Source organism: Pelecanus crispus, chromosome 1 (assembly GCF_030463565.1).
Source record: "Pelecanus crispus isolate bPelCri1 chromosome 1, bPelCri1.pri, whole genome shotgun sequence".
NCBI lineage: Eukaryota > Metazoa > Chordata > Aves > Pelecaniformes > Pelecanidae > Pelecanus > Pelecanus crispus.
The window spans coordinates 2,509,998-2,533,309 of NC_134643.1; the positions used below are offsets into that span (position 1 = coordinate 2,509,998).

Consider the following 23,312-nt stretch of genomic DNA (forward strand, 5'->3'; position numbering starts at 1 on the left):
ACGGGAACTGCGGTAGGAAATTCCAAGGTCCATCAAGGCAATGTCTGCCTGTAGTAGGTTGTGGTTGGGCCTCGGTGCTTCAAAGGAGGTTTGAACCACTTGCTGGAGTCAGGCAAACAACCCAAAAGTCTGGAAAACTCCAGTTCCTGGGTTTTTTTGGCTACTTTGTTCATTTGGTTTGAATGCTGCAGTGGCTTCAGAAATTAGGGAACTGAGATTTTTTGTGGATATGCTGACACCAAATTCAGTTTGTTATCATTTTTTTGTTGAACGCGTTGCTGTTTCTCATGGAAGAGCCCTTTACTGGATTCACTTGCCTCATGGCACTGTCGTTTCTTCTGGCAGTACAGTCCAGCATCATTACCTTGTGCCAGCCTAATCTCCGAGGTTGGGGAAGCGATCTACAGACCCCCACTTCTCAACACTGCACACAGACCTATCCAAACCAGAAGGAAAACAAAAGGGTGCAGCAGCCTCAGACCCTACCCATCATCAGTTACCACCACCACCAAGACCTCAAGGGGCCTGATTGCCATGAGCTCCTACCTATGAATGGAGAAGAAATGGGGCTAAGTCAATTCATCCTACACTAAAATGGATAGTTACATTGGGTTGAAGTGCCCTGTGGAGGTTGTTTATTACAAAGGAACCAGGAAGCCAGGATGGATTCAATGCCAAATTTTGATGGCTGAACGTAGGTGACATGAACATAGAACTATGGGTCTCCTGGATGAAGGAGTTAATGCTGAAGAGCTTCAACACTCTTCTCCGTGCATTCTGTGTTGGCCACTGGCCAGATGAGCATTTCATCACACCTAATATGCCAGTTCTCAATACTCCTTCTCATGCTCAGAAACCTTTGGATTTGCAGGCTAGTGGTATTTATGGCCAGCTGCTACTCATTTGCTGTTGCAGCAATATTTTAAGTTGAAATTGCTTTTCCCTCTCTAACGTACTTAGGGCAAAAGACGTATTTACAGAGGGAAGCCATTGCCTCTCTAAGGTACTGTTGTAGCAGGCAAAGCAAGAAAGCCACTTTTAATTGCTCCTTTTGAAAAATACCACTCCTGAAAGAACATCCACCTAAGCCAGAGTAAGTACTGACACTGCTGTGTGCAGTACAACTGTGGCCTCTTCTGGCCATTCTTGGTGAAATTTTAGCTCCAATGATCTCAACTTTTTGAGCCAACAAATCTGCGCTACAATATCTTTTGCCAGACAGCACAAACCCTTAGCATTTAAAATGAAAGCATTATCACGGCAATGTCAGGGCAGCATAAGATGCTCAGCCATAGACATGGTTTCTATCTCCATTCTCCACTGCATGAAAAAGCCAGGTCTGGTTGTCTTGCTCATGGAGTATCTTGGAGACGCATCCCTTTGCTCACCACCCCTTACGTACAGGCTGCAAACCCCAGACAGACTCCACTGCAGTGTGACAGCGGCTCCTTGGAAACAAAGTTGGTCCCTATAGAGTGAGACAAAAATCCCAGCACTGCTTCTAAACTGATGGAGTACTTCATAGCCATCAAAAGCAGGGAAATGGCTCTGAACTGCTCTTTTTATCTCATTCCAGAAACGCGTCCTCTAACTGTACAAAACCTCCAGACTATCAACCAGATCTCTGCTTTGAGAACTGGACCTGTAGTTTTTTGTATTAATTTCTTAACCTCCTCTTTCAATTCCTATTTGTACACCTCAAAGTACTTTAGAGACACCACGTACAGAACTTTTCCGTTTTCTCAAAAGGCTGCTTTGTGGTTGAGAAAACAAAGGTTCACTGAGATCAAGGGGTCCAAGTGAAGTCCTTTGTGTGTGCAATGGGATGGCTACAACCCAATAACAGCCATCCCCATGCTGACGCTCACTGAGTCACCTCCCAGGGCCAGCTTCCCCGCTGGTGTCCATCTTTGAACCTCCCCTCCAGGGAGAAAAAGCACATTTTCCTGATGATTCTCAGAATCTGCACATTTGCATGCTACAAGTGAAGGAAGAATGAATTTCACACAGCGCACCAAACAGTTAACAGATGGCAAAAAAATTACAATCATTTTACCAAGTTGCGTCGGACTTAAGAATACAACTTGGAATATGAAGGCACTGAATCTTATTAAAAAAGACATATTCTACATATTGCTTCTTCATAATACAAGCTGTTCTTCATGAAAGCATAAAACGTGCTATTATTTGCACCTCTTTTCTTCTTCTCTTTGTTTTTGCACACATGACAATGTGGAATACATATCTGATATATGACTTCTGTATGCACTTGAGAGACTGACTTCAGCTTTAGATGTTACTGCACTTAGGTGATGTGAGATGTCACCTGAATTTTCTATCTTTTCTATATTATTTGATCTCAGATCGGGAATACAAATTGTAAAATACAAGGCAAGCTTTACAGCCTTCAATAAAATCCCAGTAAGAAATTACACGCTGCAGACCATTTCCTGAAAGCAATACATATCTGTGTATGTTGACATCACGTGTATATTCAAATGCAGTGGTCTGGTTGTAATTATTTTAATATCTTCTTAAAATACAAGAATCAAGGTTTTTCATCTTTACCTGAGCGTATGGATTTCTCTTTGCTATGAAGCACAGTTTCATTACGGACCAGATTTAATTGCTACATCAGAGTTTGTATGTTGATAGTCTACATCTGATGTGCGAAAGTTCAGGGACGCCAATCAGGCACGGTGCAGATGCCACTCTGCAAAATGTTCTCAGACAGTCTCCATCTGTCAGATATGGTAATACTTGCGCTCCATCAATAATTCACCTCCTTAACTCCATGTTTCCTGCATTTGAGTCAGAATTTTTAATGTCAGCCTCACCAGAGGATCTACCTTGGATAGACAGGAATTGCCTGATCTGCATTCCCCATTCAGACTGTGTGTTTTTGTGCCCTGGAGCCAGTCGCCTTCTGCAGTTGAAGAATCATCTCTCAGTTTACTCAGTTTTTTACTGATTTTAGCTGCAAAAATCATGGCTTCCCTTTTGGGGCAGCATTTTCATCTCATTCAAGGATGGAAGTCAGAGGGTAATGTGTGGCCAGCAGGTCGAGGGAGGGGATTCTGCCCCTCTGCTCTGCTCTGGTGAGACCTCACCTGCAGCCCTGCATCCAGCTCTGGGGCCCTCAGCACAAGAAGGACATGGACCTGCTGGAACGGGTCCAGGGGAGGCCACAAAAATGATCCGAGGGCTGGAGCACCTCTGCTATGAGGCCAGGCTGGGGGAGTTGGGGTTGTTCAGCCTGGAGAAGAGAAGGCTGCGAGGAGACCTTATTGTGGCCTTTCAGTGCTCAAAGGGGGCCTATAAGAAAGATGGGGACAGACTTTTTAGTAGGCCCTAAGGACAAGGGGTATGGTTTTAAACTAAAAGAGGGGAGATTCAGACTAGATATAAGGAAGAAATTTTTTATGATGAGGGTGGTGAGACACTGGCACAGGTTGCCCAGAGAGGCTGTAGATGCCCCATCCCTGGAACCATTCAAGGTCAGGTTGGACAGGGCTCTGAGCAGCCTGATCTGGTTAAAGCTGTCCCTGCTCACTGCAGGGGGTTGGGCTGGATGGCCTCTAAAGGTCCCTTCCAACCCAAAGCATTCTGTGATTCTATGATTCTGATTATGACAATCAGACCTTAGTACCCAACATCCAACTCAGATGGATCACACCTTTTCTGGGAAAGCTCATAGTGAAAAACATTGGGGTGGCTGAATACCCAAAATAGGATGCTACTGCATGAGCTTGAGAAGGGAAGAAAGGTGGGGAGTGGGAAAGAAGATGATGTGGAGCTGCTCCTCCATGGGTCAGACACTGCTGAATGGCAACTTGTCCCCATGTTAAGCAACTGGCTCCATGGAGCCTGCAAGAATTTGGGTGAGATCACAGAACCAGGAGATGGGCTCACTGGTGGTGTGGGGCTGTGGCTCCTTTGGGTACCGATCAGTGGTCCCTTGCTCTAGAGGAAGGTAGTGTGGAAAAACATAGGAAATCAGCTGGAGGCGAGAATAGTCCCTAGCACGAGGGCAAATTACTGCCCTAATCATCAGTGCTTCGGCACCAGTGAGAAAGGAAGGTTCCCATGTGCCCCAGTCAGCAGAGACCTTTGCATCAGCCCCAGCTCTCAGCATTTGAAATGTGGGACGACAATCTTTGAACTTTCTTTGGCCAACTCAGATGCAGCATGTGCTACAGGAAAAGAAATCCTGATGATACCATGCAACACTTACGGGTTTTACAGATCCCATTGGCCAAGAATGACCCATCACCTGGAATGATCTGCACATCCTCAGGTGGAACAAAACTACTGGTTGCACAATGCAGCTGGTGGAAATCCTTCTTTAGGGACACCAATAAGGACATGTGGCTTGACAACAGAAGGACTCACTACTAGCCTTAAGTTGGCCAAAAACTCCAGAATAGACCAAAAGTGAATGAATTAAGGATCTTGCTGGTTAGAGAGTAATTAACTGTAGAGGGAAATGGAGGAATGTATCTCAATCTGCCTAAACACAGGTGACTAGAGCAACCACTTCAGATGGGGTTTGGGTCTCCTGTAACCCCTGTGTCACACCTGCCAGTCTTGCTCACTACCTGCGCTATCCAAGGGTCTTCCAAAGGGCACTGTATTTAGGACAGTGAATCATGTCCTTAGCGAATCCCTGGTAAATCTGGGAACAGACACTGCTCCAGGTAGGGTCAGAGAGCTACTCCAGCCAGCTTTTAAGTAGCAGAAGCAATTCAGCCACTTCAGCACGCCAATCTGCTTCTCGGAGATGGACTAACCCTGAGCAAAGGCCATGCTGAGCTGTCACCACAGAGGGTACAGCCAACCTAAGGCCACTGAGCTGTGTTCAGTCCTGAAGAAGCTGAGCATTGCTGCGAAGCCTGAAGCGTGTGGCATGGTGAGCATGTGCTGAGGGTGTATGTTGGAACGTGTCAGCACAGGGCTGCTGGCCGCAGGTATCCTGGGGGCTGCTGCTCCCTGCAGTGGAAGACAAGCACCCGGGGAGCTGCCATGCAACGCAAGAATGGCTGTACCAGGCCACACCTTGGTCCACCAAAAGTCCATGTCCTGGTGTCCCGCCTCTGACTGTGGCCACCAGCACCTGCTCCTGGCCAGTGATGTTTCCCTAGATCAGCATCCCAGCTACTGGGGACTTGCTGAGCCAGAGGGGTGCCTCTGCGACACCCTAAGAAGTGCTCTTACCTCCACAGGTACATGCTACACATCTTGGGGCTCCTGGTTGTGGAGAGGTTTCCATACATGACTTAAAGGAGCTAGAAAATTGGCCAGCTCTGCTGTATGGCTCCTGGGCTACACCTGCCCTGGACCCTACTGTTGAGATATTTTGCTCTGCTATGTCATGGCTTGACCCTCTCGGTCCTCTCAGTTGCACTACTTTTGTCCTTTGCTCATTTTCTCCCTTTCCTCCTATATTCTAGCAGGAACTGGCCCCGGGCCATTGCTACCCCCTGCTCCTCTCTCCTCTCTCCTGTCCTCAACTGTGACCTCGAAAGCACCGTTCCCAGAACTGGCCACTTCCTCACCTGTCCCCCTTGTGTCCTAGCACCGGTATTTTACACCCTACCAGCCATGCCCTGCCTGCTCCTACACCTTCCAAGTGAAACATTTCTGATTCCCAGATGCCACTACATCGGTAGGTTGAAATGCTCCGCTCCCTGGCTCAACCTAATTAAGAGAGAGACCTCTGTGACAGATATGACTTTAGTGCACAGAAAAGTGATAAGCAGTGACTCTTAAAAACGTATCGCACAGCACCAATATCTCTTATTTCCTAGCAGATTACCGGGTATGAAGCATTGCAGTTTCTAATGAGATCTGACTGACAAGGTAAACCAATCTGCTACTTAAGGACTTGCATGTGTCTTTCTATCTGCGGGGCTTGTGCTAGAAAGATGCAGCCTACTGTGAAAAAGGCAGGACATTTTTCTAATTGCTTCCATTTGCAGGCTGGAGCTAGGCAATAGAGATGCATTTCAAGCTGACAATCCAATATTTACCTTTATTTCAGCTGCAGACAAATGCCTGGGATGGTTGTTCTTCACACACTGATGGTTCCCCCTTTCTATGCAATTTTTTTTTTGTGTCATGCCAACTTCCCTTCTTAAAAAATCTGTTCTTCCTCTAACAGCTCTGTTTGCTGTGCATTTAAGCAGAAGCTCCCAGCAGGCTACCACACCTTCAGCACACAAACTCAGCACAGGCAGAGCCCACCTTTAAGCCTGGGAGCGGAAAGCAATTTCTGGATCAAAGAGCAGCTCTAAGCAGGTTATGTGAGAGCTCAGACATGGAGTTCACATTCACATACACTCACAGGGGTATCTGTTCCCGTGGGATAACTCCGGATATTTGTTCAGGCTCAATCTGGAGTCTGGGGTTAAATGTTGACCTCATGTGAACAATGTCAATCAAGGCAGTCGAAGGCTAGATGACAGAGACACCTCAAACCAGAACTATCTCCATGATGTTGTCTGACCCTTTAGGAACTCTAAGACGTAATTAGAGATTTGCTTGTTACAGCCCCATCTGGTTGGCAAATTAAACAGTGTTTAAATGGCCATCCTCCTCCCATCCCTTCCACCTCTCCTTGGCAAAGCTTCCCCATAACACCAGCCAGCTCTTACGGCTCACAGGTGAGCATGGAGGACCTTGCTCCAAAGAGAGCAGATGATCCACTGAAGCCCATTCCTTGGGCTGGTAGGTGCCACTCTTTGCTACTGTAGAGGAAAAAAAAACCTTAAACTAAAAGCAAAACCAGCTGAGTTCCCTCTTCTTCCTGGCTTCTCCCTGGACAGCGATCACTTGCAAAACAGTCATGATCACAAAAAATAATTAAAGACTGAATTGCAATATAAATACATAAAGAAATCCAGCTAGAGATGTTATTGCACATCCATGGGTACAAAAACATGCTCGTGGCCTCCCACACTCCTCTTCTTGAGCTCTGCATGGTACACAGGTTCTAGGGTAAAGGGTCCCTCTCCATCCCTCCTCTGGGCTCTTTCTACCACAGAAATCTCTGCCACCAACTCTCCTGATCTTTGCTGGCCCACCGAATTCCTGGAGGGAGAGCTGCAGGCAAAGCTTTACATGCCCTCCCCTCCTTTTTGGCCATTCTGCTTGTTTTTTGAATTAGAAACCAGCATGCGTTTACTCTGCAGGAGAGCTGAGCCGCTCCACTGGCTGCATGCACAGAGGTGACAGCCGCACCAGCTGAGACAGCCATTCACCACCAACATGAGAGTCAGAATTTCACCAGGAGATACCAGTGAGATGTGCTGTGGCACTGCGGGAACGGAGAAGGCTGTGACCCTTAACAGGGGATGGATGACGACATTGCTTTCCATTTTGGAAATTGGAAAAATTTTGGAAAAAAACCTATTCTGCCTGTTGAAAATCAACTTTTGCCCCTTGGAATCAGGAAGCACAGAATGGTCTTCCCTTTTCTGGATCTCTCTCAGGTCCCTCAGGAGACCTGGGGTCTGTCATGACATTCAGGATCCATTTCAAGGTTCCAGCATTTTAGTAAGATCATTACTGCCAACCATTCATCTTGCATGCTTGCGTAGCCTGCCTGCCTTCACACCCCAGCTGCTGTATCTCCAACCAGCACCATTTAGTCTTTCAGATTCAACCTGCTGTGCCCAGCAGTGTCCAATACAATAAATACAGCACTTGCTTCAGAAGGGATGCTGTAAAAGACGTATTCTCACCCCGCCTCTAATGAGTCTGCTCGGATCACCATTTCCATCCCTGCACGTTGCTGCCTTGGTGTCTCCAGTACAGTCATGGTTGCAGCCCAACACCTTGTGTGATGCTTGATGTGATTTCCATAGCCTGAAGCTGTGGAAGTGCAGGGGACCAAGTGAAGGCAGGAGGAGAAGGTCCTTGGACTTGACTGAGAGAAGAGGATTGCTAAAATGTTCCTACGGCATTTTTAAAGCAAGCAAGCAAGCAAAGCTGCTCTCTGTGCATACAAAAGCCTGCCTAGCCCCTTCATGGCTAAAGCCAATGGTGTATCCCATGTGTTTTATGCTTTACGTGGACCTGGAAATGAGCTTTCATATTCATCTTCATATTTCTATGGTATGAGAAAGCCTGTATTAACCTAGGCAGTTTCTGGACACCATGATGGGGCTGTGGTTTTGGTCTCCTGATCCAGACTGAGACCTGGTCTGCACACTGTGCAGCCTGAGGAGCTGGTTGGAAAGCCCTGTGGCCTCTTTCCAGCCTATGTATTTCATGTTTCATGCAAATAATGAAGTGCAGGGAGAGACTGAAGCCCCTCCTGGGTAGAATGTACACCCAAGGCTAGAAACCTGGCAGAACTCCTTGGCCCACCCATTGAGCCGTAGACAACGTGTCCTATGCTGGTTTACCAGGGAGCCACGAGCACATGGTGAGCGCACACTACACCGTTGCTGACAATGTACAACTCGGTTTTGCTCCACATCTTTGCTATGATCACCCACATACCAAATTCTGTGTAGTCAAATAAAGCAAATGTTGGCAAGTACTCTCTGATTTGCAAGAACCACCATCAAGATGATAGTGAATACCAGGACTCACACCCACAGCATGTGCTTTCAAAACCTGGTCTGCAAAGAGAACGGACACCCACCCTACGTACTGCAGACCTGGATAAACAGAACGATCCAATTCCAGCTGGACAGCCAGAGTTTTCTAAACTTAGACCTTATATTAAAGCAACTGCAGTTCTACAAGTAACTGGTCAGTGCCTAATACTTAGGCATCATCACGGAGGCCAAAGTCACTAAAGGTAAAAATTAAGAAGAAAAATTTCTAACAAGAAAAATCCCTTCCCTTTAATTATCATTACCAATGCAGCATGACAGAGAGAGATAAACACACATGCACCTACACAAATAAGGAGCTTGGGAACACAAAGTAATTACTTTGATTTTTTTTTTCCCACCGACATTCAAAACTTATTAGTCTCAAGAAAGCACATATCAGCAAAAGACTGTCACCTCAGGGATAAATGAGGAATTTGTTTGTAATTCATTTCCAGGAGAATATACCCTGATATTGTTAATGCAGAGTAGGAACGTGCTCTGGCCAAGTCTAACAGCCAAAAACACTTCTTAAAAATGTTTACTCACAACTTCCTGAGCTTGTGTGCCTGGAAATGTGAACGCCAGCTTCTGCTGGCTGAGAAGTTCACCTCTGCTGATTGTTTCACTAACACACCAAGAACCAAGCAAAGAAAGTCAATGAAGCCTCTCGGTTTTTCAGTCCATTTCCAGTTTAAGAAAATTGAATTAATCTCTTTACTCAGAGCAACTCAGACATCCACATTCAGGCAATGAAAATCATTACAGAGGCCACTAAAACCTATATCTTTAAAGGTTACAGTGCGAAGATTAAAAGCGCCTCCAGGAAAAACTGATCAAAATAAAACCGTTGAGTCAACAGTGGAAAGCCTGGGCAGGGCCGGCGCCTTCCAGTACCGACTGATATTTTAAGATGCTTCCTGTGCTATACGGAGCGATACGGGGGAAGAGTGGACGTGACTTCACACATCGCAGCGTGTTCGGACATTAGGGATGCAGGAACTGCCAAACGAATTCAGCCCCATAATCCAGTTAATATGGAGCTGCTACTGGGTGTAAAAACGTATTGAGGGCACTTATGGATTGATCTGCCCACCTGCGAATCACCTCCTGACCCCAGACAGACAAGGAGGGGTTCATCTTACCTAGCGAGAGACGTCTGCTGTGGGTAATTCCACCTGAGCAGGTCACCTCTGCTCCCCGATCCTTATGAGAAAGCAACAGGCACTCCTAGGAGGTCCTTCATCTCATTTCAAAGAAAATTTAAACCAATTCAGAAAATCGCACTCTTAATCATGCTCACTTCTCGCTGCTTGCTGTAAAGGGAACCGAGGGCAACCCAGCTCCGATGGAGACGTGACTGTGGCGGACCTCTAGTTATAGAGCAAGTATTCATCGGTTCAAGGGGTCAACGCATATATCTGAAAGTTAAACTCAGGCTTAAATGCTTTGTTGGACTCGAGTGCGTGTTCTTCGGGCTGCCACGGACCACATGTCTTATGAAATGCCTGGTGTGTGTTTTAATTACAAAGCCAGCAAAATCCTCTCCTTGAGGAATTTATAATCCATGCAGTCACCAAAGGAAGGGGAGTGATGTGCTGTCATTACCCGGCGGTTCAGCCACTTTCTTTCCATCTTCATGTGCTCAAGTGCTCTCATTACACGAAAATTACTTAAGGACAAACATGAGAAATGTCATCCCCCAAGAGTCAGGCTCTTTGCTTCCGAACATCTGGTATATCACCATTAGGGCATTTTGGAGTTTTTTCCTAATGTGGAGAATCAGCAGCCGGCAAGGCATTTCCCAGACACACGCAATGAATAAGAAATCTGCTGCTCAGCAAACCTGAGAACAAAAGTTGTCCATCCTTAGGTTGGAGCGAGGCCAAATGGCACAAAGATGCTGCAGGAAGAGCAGTGTCTTCTGCACAAGGACATGTTCACTCCTCCTGCCTCCCCTCTGCTCCTACCTAGAGCAATTCCCTTCTTCACCCCAATGTCTTATCCTAATTTAAGATTAAGTTCCATTTTCAGGAACATTATCATTTCAGAGCCTTACAGCTCATTTCCTTGTTTGTTCCCTCTCCTTCGGTTGTGCCAGAACAGCTGTTTGCAAGGCCCGCTGTGAACCAGACCGGGGAGCTGATCCTGCCAAAAAAGAGAAAAAGCTGATGCAAAACCCAAAACATAGCCCTTCCCCCCAAGCTGGATTGTTTCACCGCTCCAATTTACTGCGTTGCATCAGGGCCCGCTGTGAAGAGAACGAGAAGAGGAAGGTGGTATTTGCTGAGGTGTCGGCATTGCGGGGTATATGCAAGCGCAATCCCAAATTCTCACCGAGCCTTCAGAGCCGGATGCTGCCTTCCTTCTATACGATGGTGCGCTGTAAAGAGCTGCTGATCTTTCGTTGTGTACTGACTACGCACTTTGCATAGCAAATCAAATACAATATGTTTTGAGCGTAGTCTTCCAGATGAGGCAAATAAAGCACCAAGTGCTGTTCTAGGGAGTATTTCAGACCTGCACAAACCAGGGGCGTTTGGATCTACTTGCATCCGACGTCCACCTGGATGCCCAAAGATGGGAGAAACAAAGTCCTTCCAGCAGCTGCTTTATCTACTTTGGGTGTATTGACCCTGCAGAAGGGGACAGGGCTGAAAGGACCCAGGTGACAGAAGACTGGCCAGAGCACAGCCCTAACACAGATTATCCTGGGAATAAATGTACCATTTGCAGTCACTGACAGTGAACTAAAAGGAATTTCAAGCCTTCAGATTTCAGGAGAGAGACATCAGCTGGTGACAACATAAAGACCCCGTCTCCAAATGTGCCAGGACACATCAGGCTCCACAAAGAAGTCTCTTTTTGTGGCAAAGAAGAAATACCTGGAGGGGATGGTCATGGCTCAGCAAGAAGAGTGCAATTCCTGGCCGTGGGAAGGCTTCCCTTCCCAAAATGACAAACCTGGGACAGCAAGAGATGGCTTCTGAGTCCTGGGGGAACATGGCGAGACGACCTGAGAACCATTTTCAGGCTTCAGGACCAGGGGTGTTGCCTTTCCTGCACATCTTGGCACCACGGGCCAGTGATTCAAAGACTGGCCAAACTCCTCTCTAAAACACTCATGGATGTAAAGCTTAGATCTGAATTTCACCAACCTCTTACCCTGGAGAACTGAGGAAGGGACAAGGAGAGTCTTGGTTCCCGGCACTGCAAGGAGATTTGGTGCACACAGGAGACTGAAAACAGCCAATTTTGGCACAGACGTGGTAAGTAGACACACTTGACCCATGGTGAACTGAGGCCCATCTGAGATCTCCAGTCTTGGGCATCAAGGTGAGCTATCTGCGAATACTGCATTTTCCAGTGTTGTCTCCATAAACATCCATAAAGCTTCTGAGCCGGTCAGAGGAACTGAGGCTCTTTCCAACACACGAGTTGTTGGGGCTTGGTGTGGGGTTTGCTGATCTCTAACAAGTGTCGAGTGGATATCTTGACAGGAGACCTGATTCTCAGCACTGCTCTTACTTCACCAGCTCAACGAGCTCTTTGGTTTCTTCCTTCTCTGTTGTGACCAACGAGATGAACTGTGTGGCCAACTATGTGATATTTCCCTGTGCACTTCCAGGAGGGGAGCAGACCAGTCATTTGGGTTTCCCCCGATCAGAGTCATGTCTTCCAAAAACCCCTCTCGTTTCTGTGCTGAGGAGCTGGGCAGCTCCAGCAAAGGACATGGCCGTGCCATGCCTTCCACAAGCTCATGCAGGACTGCAGAAGCTGAAAGTTTGGGAAGTCTCGAGCAGGCACCTTGCTGTAAATGTACTGTAATGTGGAGAGCAGTCAGAAACCCCAAGAAGCACTCTATGAAATGTTGTGAAGGTATAAATTGGTGTCCTACTAAAACTCATAGCAGCTGCAGATTTAACTGGAAATTAAACTACATGGATGGGTGAGTTGTTCCAGCGTCGTTTTAATGAGTCCATAACAGGGCAGCTGTTTGGGATGCACGGGGCATCACCCAGCAGCACCCATCTGGTGAAGAACCATACGGGGACACAGGCTGTGGTGCCCCAAAGCACATGGGGGAAGCAAAAGGAGGAGGGGGGGCATCAAACTAAGGAGTGTTTTTTAATCCTCTGTGGTTGGGATTTTTGGTTAATGCAGTGAAACCACTAATTACAGCTAATTAAACCTGCACTGAGATCAAAGCTCAGTGGAAACTACAGCGGGGAGAAAACAAGAGAGAAAAGAAAGGAAAAGAAAATACGGATTTTGTTGTAACCAAGTCCTTAATTGAAAACTAAAGCAGCTTTGTTAATTAAAAGCAGCAAAAACAAAATGAGGGCATGCTCCACAGATACACAACATGAGTCCAGCATCGTGATGGAGATAACATGTATTTCCCATGCTGTCAGCAAAGAGAAGCTTTTCTTCCAGAGCCTGTTCTGCTTCTGGCTCCTCCATAGGGAAGGGTCTTTCTAGGATCCATACTGCAAAGCTTTGGTGACTCTGACCTTCCACAGCACCGAGAACCTTGGGCTATAAAGCCGGGGGAAAGGAATTCCTCCAGACTAACACATTTGCGGTTTTTATGAACAAGGAAGAGTTTTTCCCTCCAACACAGAGACAAGAAGGGATGGCTCAGTGACCAGCTTGTCTACATCAGGATACCAAAAAACCCCATTGGTAGCTGACTGCAAAAGGAAGGGGTTCAATATGTAAGGCTGTCTGGCCTTGACAAGACATTACAGGATATATATGTGACAGCCACCTGCTGTCCCTGCCATGCAGAGAACATTGCGTATGTGTTGAAATTTCACTGCTGATCTTGATACCCAGCAATAGCGACCAAACATCTGGGAGAGCGTCATAGCTATTTCATGATGGAAGTGGCTTCATTACACATGGGAACCAAAAATCCTCACATCTGACCTGCGGGAGAGGTAATGAGTGAGGTCAACAGGGACCCAAGACTTCATGCAACAGCCGCTCCTGGACCACAGCTAGATCTCAGCTATTTTACTCTTTCTCTTGTGCTGATGCCCCTCGTGTCTGGGTCCACGTATTATCCTGTACTCAGTGATTAACATTTCATGCAAAATGAACCGTGGGCTCGACTTGTTGGAGTTTGCAGCCTTTTCTCTGCAGCCGAGTCCCGTGATACTGAATGCACCACGGTGTCTCCCCAGCAGCTTTCTGGGAATATCAGCCCCCAGAGGCAGGCTGCTCCTAACACAGGGGCAGAAAGATATGGCTTTCAGGCAAGGGAACTTTGAAATAGCAGGACTACTGTGTTTCCAATTGCTCCAGCAACAGGGAGGGAAGAAAGAACAGATCTGCGGCATACTCGACCCCAGCTCAAGCTCAGTTCTACCTGCAGTAGAAAGATACTACCTGCAGTATCCTTTCTAGTGGTCTGCTCCCTTTGCTTTTGAATATCTTAAGCTCTGCGGAGGATACATGAGTTATAGTGCCTGGAACCTAAGTTGTCTACCCAACTAACGTGGGTTTTACTCAAACTGAACGATCTTAAACGCCCCAAATTTTCTCCTGGCTTGAGTGCAGTCCCAAGGGAGAACATCTGAGATACCCTTCTCACCCAGTTCTGAACCACAAGGGAAGACAGGCAGCAGAGGAGCATCACAGGAGCACTGCAGAGAGCAGCAGTCTGCCACTGAACGAAGGGGATCCAGGTCAGGATCCGCTGGAGCTGGGGTTCAACACACAGAAGTCAGACATCAAGAATGGCTCTCGAAGGAGGCTTCCCTTGACCAGCTATATCCTCAGACAACCTGGGCACCCAGGCAGCAAACACAGCCTGCTGTTTCTGTATCTATCAAGAATGAAATCAGAAAGAGAAATAACATTTGGCAATGAAAAGGACTTCTTTCAGAGCACTGGGATGTCGGAGGAATCTCAATGCATGCTGGCTTCCCTTTCCCTCTGCAGCACCCAGTAGATGGCAGCAAGTTATTGCTTATTCCTCCTGTCTGGGACAGCCTTGTGCATTAGGCAAGAGGCACAAATCTCTCCTGCCCCTCTATAATCAAATGAAAAAATCCCCTGCCTGCCAGTCATAGCAGGAGAGGGAGCTCTGAATGCCGAGCATCCGAACCAGAACTTAACTCTGAAATAAAGCACCCTCTGAAATCCCGCTGCCGCGGTTTGGAGATTGTTCCCGGCGGTGTTTTCCGATTCTCCCCATGCAAGAATCGGAGCTGGATGGGACAACCCTGCCACCTCCATGGACATTTGTGCTGAAAGCAATGGACCTGTTTGCACTGGGAAGTTGTAGCATAAGGCCATCTCCGCCTCTTGTCACCCACTGAGCTACTCCTAAACCCAGAGGGTCTATATCCACTCTGCTGCTGTGATTCACTCAAACGTACAAGCAAAAATAGAGTGCTTACTAGGTGCTGGAGCAGAGCTGAGGCAGATTCGCTGCTTCCCAAACCCACACTAGTCTCTTCCCATCGCACCGTGCAGGCCCGTGCAGACATCTCGGCACCTTGACCTTGGTACCCAACCCAACCAATCATGCAGCAGTTTGGCACTCGTTTGAAAGAAAGCTCATGCTCCAGCTGCACCTTTCTTCATCTATACTCTTACCCTCCCCACCTAAATAAATAAAGGTTTTGGGTAAAGAGTGTGTTTCCAGGACCCATTTAAGGTAACTGGTGTTCATTGTAACTGCTTCCTACAAATGCCTTGGCAGTTCTCACTTACTTTGAAACCAGTATGAGGACTGGTGCCATTCTCTCCTGACTCTCCACAGGTGGCTGTATGGGTGGAGAGAAGGTGTTTGCCCCAAGAATATAAGAATACAAGCAAGTACATGTACATCATAGCCTCACGGGTGTCACCGGGAGAGCACAGATGCAGAGGAACAAGGTCAGAGCAGCAGCTGCAGCTGTATTTTGCTGGGGAGCGGAAGCAAAGGTCATTCTCTTTCGTGAACGATAAAAATTCAAGCAGCCCTTGTATACCGATAGATTTGATCACAGGTGTCTGAACTACATTTCAAGGGCTTATTCATGGCCATTCTGTGAATGACTCTCTGGCATGCTGATGGCTTCTCCCCATGCCTTCTCACTGGGGACTTCTCTGGAGTGGCTGGGATCTCCTGGCAGTGACAATGTAGGTGCCACATCTACTAGAAAGACATGGTCAGAGCCAAGGGCCCTGAGAAACATCTTCAGCAGCAGGAAAAGAGACTCCTGGTCCCCGTGGGATGGATGGCCATTCCAACTGCTAACTTGAATGGCAGCACCAGGGAAACCTCCGATCTAACTCTTAGGTGTACAGACACCTCTGGTTTTCTATGCTGCAAACCATTTAAGGGATGAAGGACATTTTCAGTAACGATGAGTAGCACCACTCAAAAACCTTTATCTCAGAGGTCAAAATGACACTGTGTTGTATGAAACATTCGCATTTCATCACTGGTCTCTCCCTTCCCCTTGCAACCACCTCAATTAACTTTCAAGAATAGGGCAATTTTATCACTGCTGTATGTCTGAGAAAGATTTTTTTTCAATGAAAAATGAACATCTAAAAGTTGAATGATATTTTAGTTAAGGATAAGTCTGAAGCAGAAACCTAGCCCTTTTTGACTACCTCTGATGAAATCTCTGCATAAACATGCAACTGTAATTTTTGGTGACAATAGAGGGGGAGTAGGAAAGAAGGCAGAAAGGAAAATACCTGAACTGGAATCCAAATCTGAAGCTGAATTTTATCCCTCTGATGCCATAAATATAATTCTGGGTCTGAAACTTCCAAATTTGGAGGTATTTGGAACTCACGTTCAGTCCCAGACTTTGCAGTATATGCCTAGGTATTATACACAGGAAGAAAATACTGCTTTTTCTTTAATATAGTAGTGGATGCCCTAATGACTGACTACATTTCTGCTGGCCTAGATACTGAACACACATATAAGGGAAAAACCTATTAATATTTGCAGGAAATTTAGCAAATGCTACAAATCCTTTTGCGACACCTCAGCAGTCAGAACCAGTCTATTTTACCCTTTCTCCTGTCAGTGGAGAAATTCCTTGCTAGAGCTTGCAGAACGTAGCAATTTATTTTTTTTCAATGGAAACGTGCTCTGGCTCTGCTTCATGATGCTCTGCAGAGAGTTTCCCTACCCTGCTCTACCTTGAACTGAGAATCTCAAAGCAAAACTCATTTGAAACAAATTTTCCCCCTGCTATGTTACTACTCCCAAAGCAGCAAATCCTGCTGTTGTCACCTGCAGGTTACAGATCTTTTGAAAAACGTGGTTTGAACGGCTAGAGTCTCACCAGAACCAGTGAGTGTTACATGGGTTAAGATTTTGCTGTGAATCCTCTATGTGATTTCGGCTTCAGAGAAAGATCTTCCCCCTCTGGCTTCCCTCGTTGGGGTTTCTACTGCCTGAGGCACTAACTAAGAGAAGAACGGGGATGTCCAGTGCTCTTTGGGGCCCACAGAAAGCCTTGAAGAATATATAAAAGGTGAAAAATAAAACCAAGCCCAAACCCAAAATCAAAAGCATGGCACCCAGGAAAATCTTGAAAGTCTTTTGGCCCTTTCTCAAATGGTCCAGTCTTTCCTATAAACTTGAGCACATCAGACTTTAAATGCATTCAGTTTCAGAAAAAGACCACGCAGGACTTGTTCCAGAAAAAGCTTAACACATGAAGACTGATCGTATGAAAAGTGATGTATTGATCGTTCACGGTGGCTAATTGCTTCTTGAACCCTGAGTGTCACACTGTCATGGACAAATAAATATCAAGAGGGCAAGGGAGCAACAGGAGCAGGGAACTGACTGTCCAGGTGAAGCATATGCCAGTCGGCTTCAGATGAGGCTTAAATCCAACCTGGAGGGCAAAGAGCTCCGTAACTGCCTGAGAAAATCTATTTTTCTGTGTGTGTGAAAAAAACAGTAAAAAACAGACTATGTCTTTCCCTCATCAAAGGAGCCCATGACTTCTAATCAAGTTTCAACCAAAGAAATCGGAGTAAATGGTGAATTATTTTGCACAAGGGCAAATGCAAAGACCAGAGATGGGGCAGTGAGTCCCGAGCTGGGTTAGACCCACTACAGAAATCTTCTTTCCCCTTCAGTAATGATCACCCAGTTCCCTGGAGAAGTGAAGCAGGGAGGGAATTTAACCCAGTTACCAGGAGGTGCAGGGGGGAAGGAAGAGCATCAGCTCTGCCACTGCTCCTGTACATCAAATAACCACTTGCTCTCTGTTTCTCATCTTTAAAAAGGCAAAACTGATAGTTAGCTACTGCGCAAAGCATTTACAGATTCCTGTATGAGCAATATCACAGAAGTACAAATCACTTTTATCCTACATTGATGTTATTTTATGCTTTCTGGGGGTGAACTGTTATGTTTATTTTATAGTTTGAATAGACCTCAGTAACTGGAGTCCCTGGGGTAACATGAGAACTTGCTCGGGTAATTGTAAATTCAGGTGAGCAGGGCAGGGTTTGGATGCACGAGATGCCTTGTTTATGTAAAAGGGGAATCTGGAGAATAAGCATTCAGGAGTCATCTGAAGAACAAAAGAATAAAACATACTCCCTAGATCACAGAAATCTGCCCCAAAAGAAAGAAGGAAGCAATGCAGTCAGGAAAGCTAAAAAGAAATGTTGTTGAATTTATATTATGGGAAGAAATCTGCATCACAGGTACCACAAAGCAGCTGATGCTGCTGTGCAGAAAGCTCAGGTATCTCTTCCAAGCTCCACAGCTGTTGATGATGGTAGCCAGCAGCTCCTATGGCGCAGGAGAAAACCTATTTGTCACGTAACTCATATATGAAGAAGGCTGGTGTGTGTTTGATGTTGTGAAAACTGCTGGTCTGGTGTATCACCCATCAAGCAAGATTGGGAGGGGTGAACACGTTCCCTCCTCGCCCCGCCCTTCAAACTCCACGCCAAATTATGCAGCACCACGAGTCAGAGCTCCACAGCTATTCAACCCATACTGCAAAGACGTCTCCAGAAAATGGCCAGCCATGCTGTGCCAGTCTCCAGCAGAGCTTGGTCAGCATTTCATTATTTGGGTGCCAGTTGCTGTCAGCACATGCTCAAGCTCTGTTCTGCCTGCCAAAAAACTGGGCTAATTTATTTAACATTTCAACAGATCAGGGAAAAAAAAAATCATTTAAAAAAGGAAAGATTGAATTTGGGAACTCTATTCCTTGGAGAGTTAGTAATGGATCTTTCTCTCTCCCCCTCCTCCAGGCCTCAGCATTCATAACTTCTCCATGTCAATGTTATTAGGAAGAAATTAATTCAATAATGAGATCATTCCCCATATGAGAGCCCAAGTAAATGAGGCACTCAGTCATACCTACTCTCCCTCATTTGAGGGAGTCATGCTTCTCTAGTAATTCAGTCTCCAAGAGCGATGGCCAAATGATGATACCAACTATTTCCAGTGCTTGTGGTGGGTCATATCCAACTGTCATGCAAAACTCTGTCATTTGATCTACATGTCTTAATTTGCAAGTTCCAGACTCTTCCTTTGGCTATTTCTTGGGTTCAGCTGCCTGTTGCTGAACCAGCTGCCGCCACAGAGGATCAGCCAATACAGGTACTGGTAGTCAGCACCCTAGGTCCATGTGCAAAGCATGCACCGTTTAGTGTTTTCTTACTCCTCAAGTGATCCCCCTTTAGTGAATAAAGCAGCAAGACTGGTAAGAAACTTGCAGGGGATCTATGATGTCCAGTTTTGGTTTTGTTTTGCTATTACTAGTATTTTAAGAGCAACAGAACTGGGAGACAGCATGTGGCGTCCCTGAGGTTCACACACACTGTTCCTGTGAGCTGATATAAACTTTTATAAACCAAAGTATTACTCATCTGGGATTGAATCCAGGCCCCAGATTCATCCAGTTTAAGTTCCACCCAAGACCTATACCTAGAAGCTTTTCCTTGCCTGGGTTTTGGACTTAGAAGAACCACTCCAACAGGAAGCCCCAAGCACAGACACTTTGGTGGGACCTCCAGTTTGAGACGATGCTGAGCTCAAGTGATCCATGTTGCTCTGAATGTTGCTCAGCAAGGGGGAAAGTGAATATCATGATTAACACTTCTATGGGTTTAACTTGATATCCATCCAGTTGCACGCATGAGTGGTGAAACTTTTGGAAGGAGCTACCTCTGTACTTAGAATCATAGAATGATAGAGTCGTTTAGGTTGGAAAAGACCTTTAAGATTATCCAGTCCAACCATTAACCTAACACTGACAAGTCCACCACTAAACCAAGGAAGGGTAGAGTCATAGAATCATAGAATCGTTTAGGTTGGAAAAGACCTTTACGATCATCCAGTCCAACCATTAACCCACACTACCAAGTCTACTCTAAGCCAATCAAGGGTAGACTAGACTAAACCATGTCCCCAAGTGCCACATCTACCCTTTTTTTGAACACTTCCAGGGATGGTGACTCCACCACCTCTCTGGGCAGCCTGTTCCAATTCTTGACAACCCTTTCCGTAAAGAAATTTTTCCTAATTTCCAACCTAAACCTCCCCTGGCGCAGCTTAAGCCCATTTCCTCTCGTCATATCGCTAACTACATGGGAGAAGAGACCAACACCCATAATTTCATAATTTCACATTTCCTGGCTTGGTGGCTGGATTATTTTTTAATGAAAGTAAAAACTAGGAATCATTAAGGTTGGAAAGGATCTCCAAGACCATCAGTCCAACCATCAACCCAACACCACCATGCCCACTAAACCATGTCCCAAAGTGCCATGTCTGCCCGGTTTTTGAACACTTCCAGGGATGGGGACTCCACCACCTCTCTGGGCAGCCTGTTCCAATGCTTGACAACCCTTTCAGTAAAGACATTTTTTCTAATATCCAATCTAAACCTCCCCTGGCACAGCTTGAGCCCATTTCCTCTCATCCTATCGCTTGTTCCTTGGGAGAAGAGACCAACACCCACCTCACTACAACCTCCTTTCAGGTAGTTGTAGAGAGCGATAAGGTCTCCCCTCAGCCTCCTCTTCTCCAGGCTAAACACCCCCAGCTCCCTCAGCTGCTCCCCATCAGCCCTGTGCTCCAGACCCTTCCCCAGCTCCGCTGCCCTTCTCTGGACACGCTCCAGCACCCCAATGTCCTTCTTGTAGTGAGGGGCCCAAAACTGGACACAGCATTCCAGGTGCGGCCTCACCAGTGCCGAGTACAGGGGAACAATCACCTCCCTGTTCCTGCTGGCCACACTATTCCTGACACAAGCCAGGATGCTGTTGGCCTTCTTGGCCACCTGGGCACACTGCTGGCTCATGTTCAGCTGCTGTCGACCAACACCCCCAGGTCCTTTTCGGCCAGGCAGCTTTCCAGCCACTCTTCCCCAAGCCTGGAGCGTTGCATGGGGTTGTTGTGACCCAAGTGCAAGAACCGACACTTGGCCTTGTTGAACCTCATACAGTTGGCCTTGGCCCATCATCCAGCCTGTCCAGGTCCCTCTGCAGGGTCTTCCTACCCTCAAGCAGATTGACGCTCCCATTCAGTTTGGTGTCATATGCAAACTTACTGAGGGTGCACTCAATCCCCTCATCCAGATCGTTGATAAAGATATTAAACAAGGCTGGCCCCAAAACAGAGCCCTGGGGAACACTGCTTGTGACCGCCCGCCAACCGGATTTAACTCCATTACCACAACTCTCTGGGCTCGGCCACCCAGCCAGTTTTTTTACCCAGTGAAGACTACACTTGCCTAGGTCATGAACCACCAGCTTCCTTAGGAGAACGCTGTGGGAGACGGTGTCAAAGGCTTTACTGAAGTCCAGGTAAATGACATCCACAGCCTTTCCATCATCTACCAGGTGGGTCACCAGGTCATAGAAAGAGATCAGGTTGGTCAAGCAGGAACTGCCTTTCATGAACCCATGCTGACTGGGCCCGATCCCCTGGTTGACCTGCACTTGCCTGTTGAGTGTACTCAAGATGAACCGCTCCATAATATCCCCCAGTACCGAGGTCAGGCTGACAGCCCTGTAGTTCCCCGGATCCTCTTTCCAGCCCTTCCTGTAGATGGGCATCACACTGGCAAGCCTCCGGTCATCTGGGACCTCCCCTGTTAACCAGGACTGCTGATAGATGATGGAGAGTGGCTTGGTGGACATTAAAATAGTAACAAACACAACATGGGGCTCTCTGCTCACCTTGCAAAGTCCAGGTCAGCCTCACGTGACATGGTAATGTTTGTCAGGTTTTGCTGGAGGATGAAGATATTCCTACACATTTTCTTGATGCCAGATTCACTGATGCGCTTGAAGTAGTGGGCGCCGTTGATAAGAATGCAGGAAATAAGGTGGCCCAAACCTGCAAGGATGAGGGAGGAAACAAACAATAAAATCACAGGAGGAAGACATTCAGTGACAATAATTCATCATAAAACCTGTGAATCAGCACTGTTAAGCGGTACACATGAACTGGAACAGGACATACACTGGACTGTATGTGGAAACAGCCCTCGGTATCTCTCCTGTGCATTTTACGAGGACTTTTCTCAAGGTTTCCTTCTTTAGTAAAAATACAAAAAAGCCCCCAAAACCTACAAAAACTCAAAGTTGCATTATCATAGCCATTGATATTTCCAGGGCACTTCCAGATTTATAATCAGGCTTTGCATAATGTCCCTTTCAGTCCCTCTCTCTGTCTGGGCAGAGCAATGGACCACTACTGCTCCTACAAAATGACAGTATTTTAATCTGTTATTAAGGGCGGTATTTTTCACCGGTAAACTCACAGTCCACAAAAGCAGAAATTATCTGCATTTCAATGCACTTGATGCGCAACCTCTCTCTAATCAGTCCTGAACAGTTTCTTGTGTCTGAATAATGTCTCCCTCTTTCCTCTGCTGCTGAAGGATATAGCCAGCTGCTAAAAGTCACAGACACCCCCAAAATGATGTATCCACTCATGTCGCATTCCAAATAGAAAAAACCCCAGCCTAATTCACTCAGTACACAGGTCTGTACAAGACTAGACATCGATTAAAAGTCTGAATTAAGAAAATATGTTCATGTACAGGCAACCAGCACAGGGTATATGTAAATCCCAAAACTGGGCTTAGGAGGTGCCTACATTTCATAGAATAGAATCATAGAATCGTTTAGGTTGGAAAAGACCTTTAAGATCATCCAGTCCAACCATTAACCTACACTACCAAGTCCACCTAAAACCAATCAAGGGTAGACTAGACTAAACCATGTCCCAAAGTGCCACATCTACCCGTTTTTTGAACACTTCCAGGGATGGGGACTCCACCACCTCTCTGGGCAGCCTGTTCCAACTCTTGACTACCCTTTCTGTGAAGAAATTTTTCCTAATTTCCAACCTAAACCTCCTCTGGTGCAGCTTGAGCCCATTTCCTCTCATCCTATCGCTAACTACATGGGAGAAGAGACCAACACCCACCTCACTACAACCTCCTTTCAGGTAGTTGTAGAGAGCGATCAGGTCTCCCCTCAGCCTCCTCTTCTCCAGGCTAAACACCCCCAGCTCCCTCAGCCGCTCCCCATCAGCCCTGTGCTCCAGACCCTTCACCAGCCTTGGTGCCCTTCTCTGGACACGCTCCAGCACCCCAATGTCCTTCTTGTAGTGAGGGGCCCAAAACTGGACACAGCATTCCAGGTGCGGCCTCACCAGCACTGAGTACAGGGGAACAATCACCTCCCTGCTCC

General features: G+C 46.6%; 1 protein-coding gene across 1 annotated transcript in view; it reads right to left on the bottom strand.

The window, feature by feature from the left end:
• Window positions 1–23,312, bottom strand: part of EXOC4 (exocyst complex component 4) — a 421,646-nt gene that overhangs the window by 10,051 nt on the left and 388,283 nt on the right. The window contains exon 17 of the mRNA XM_075720228.1: window positions 21,789–21,948. Within this exon, the coding sequence (XP_075576343.1) occupies window positions 21,789–21,948 (160 nt within the window). The remainder of the gene's footprint in view (window positions 1–21,788; window positions 21,949–23,312) is intronic.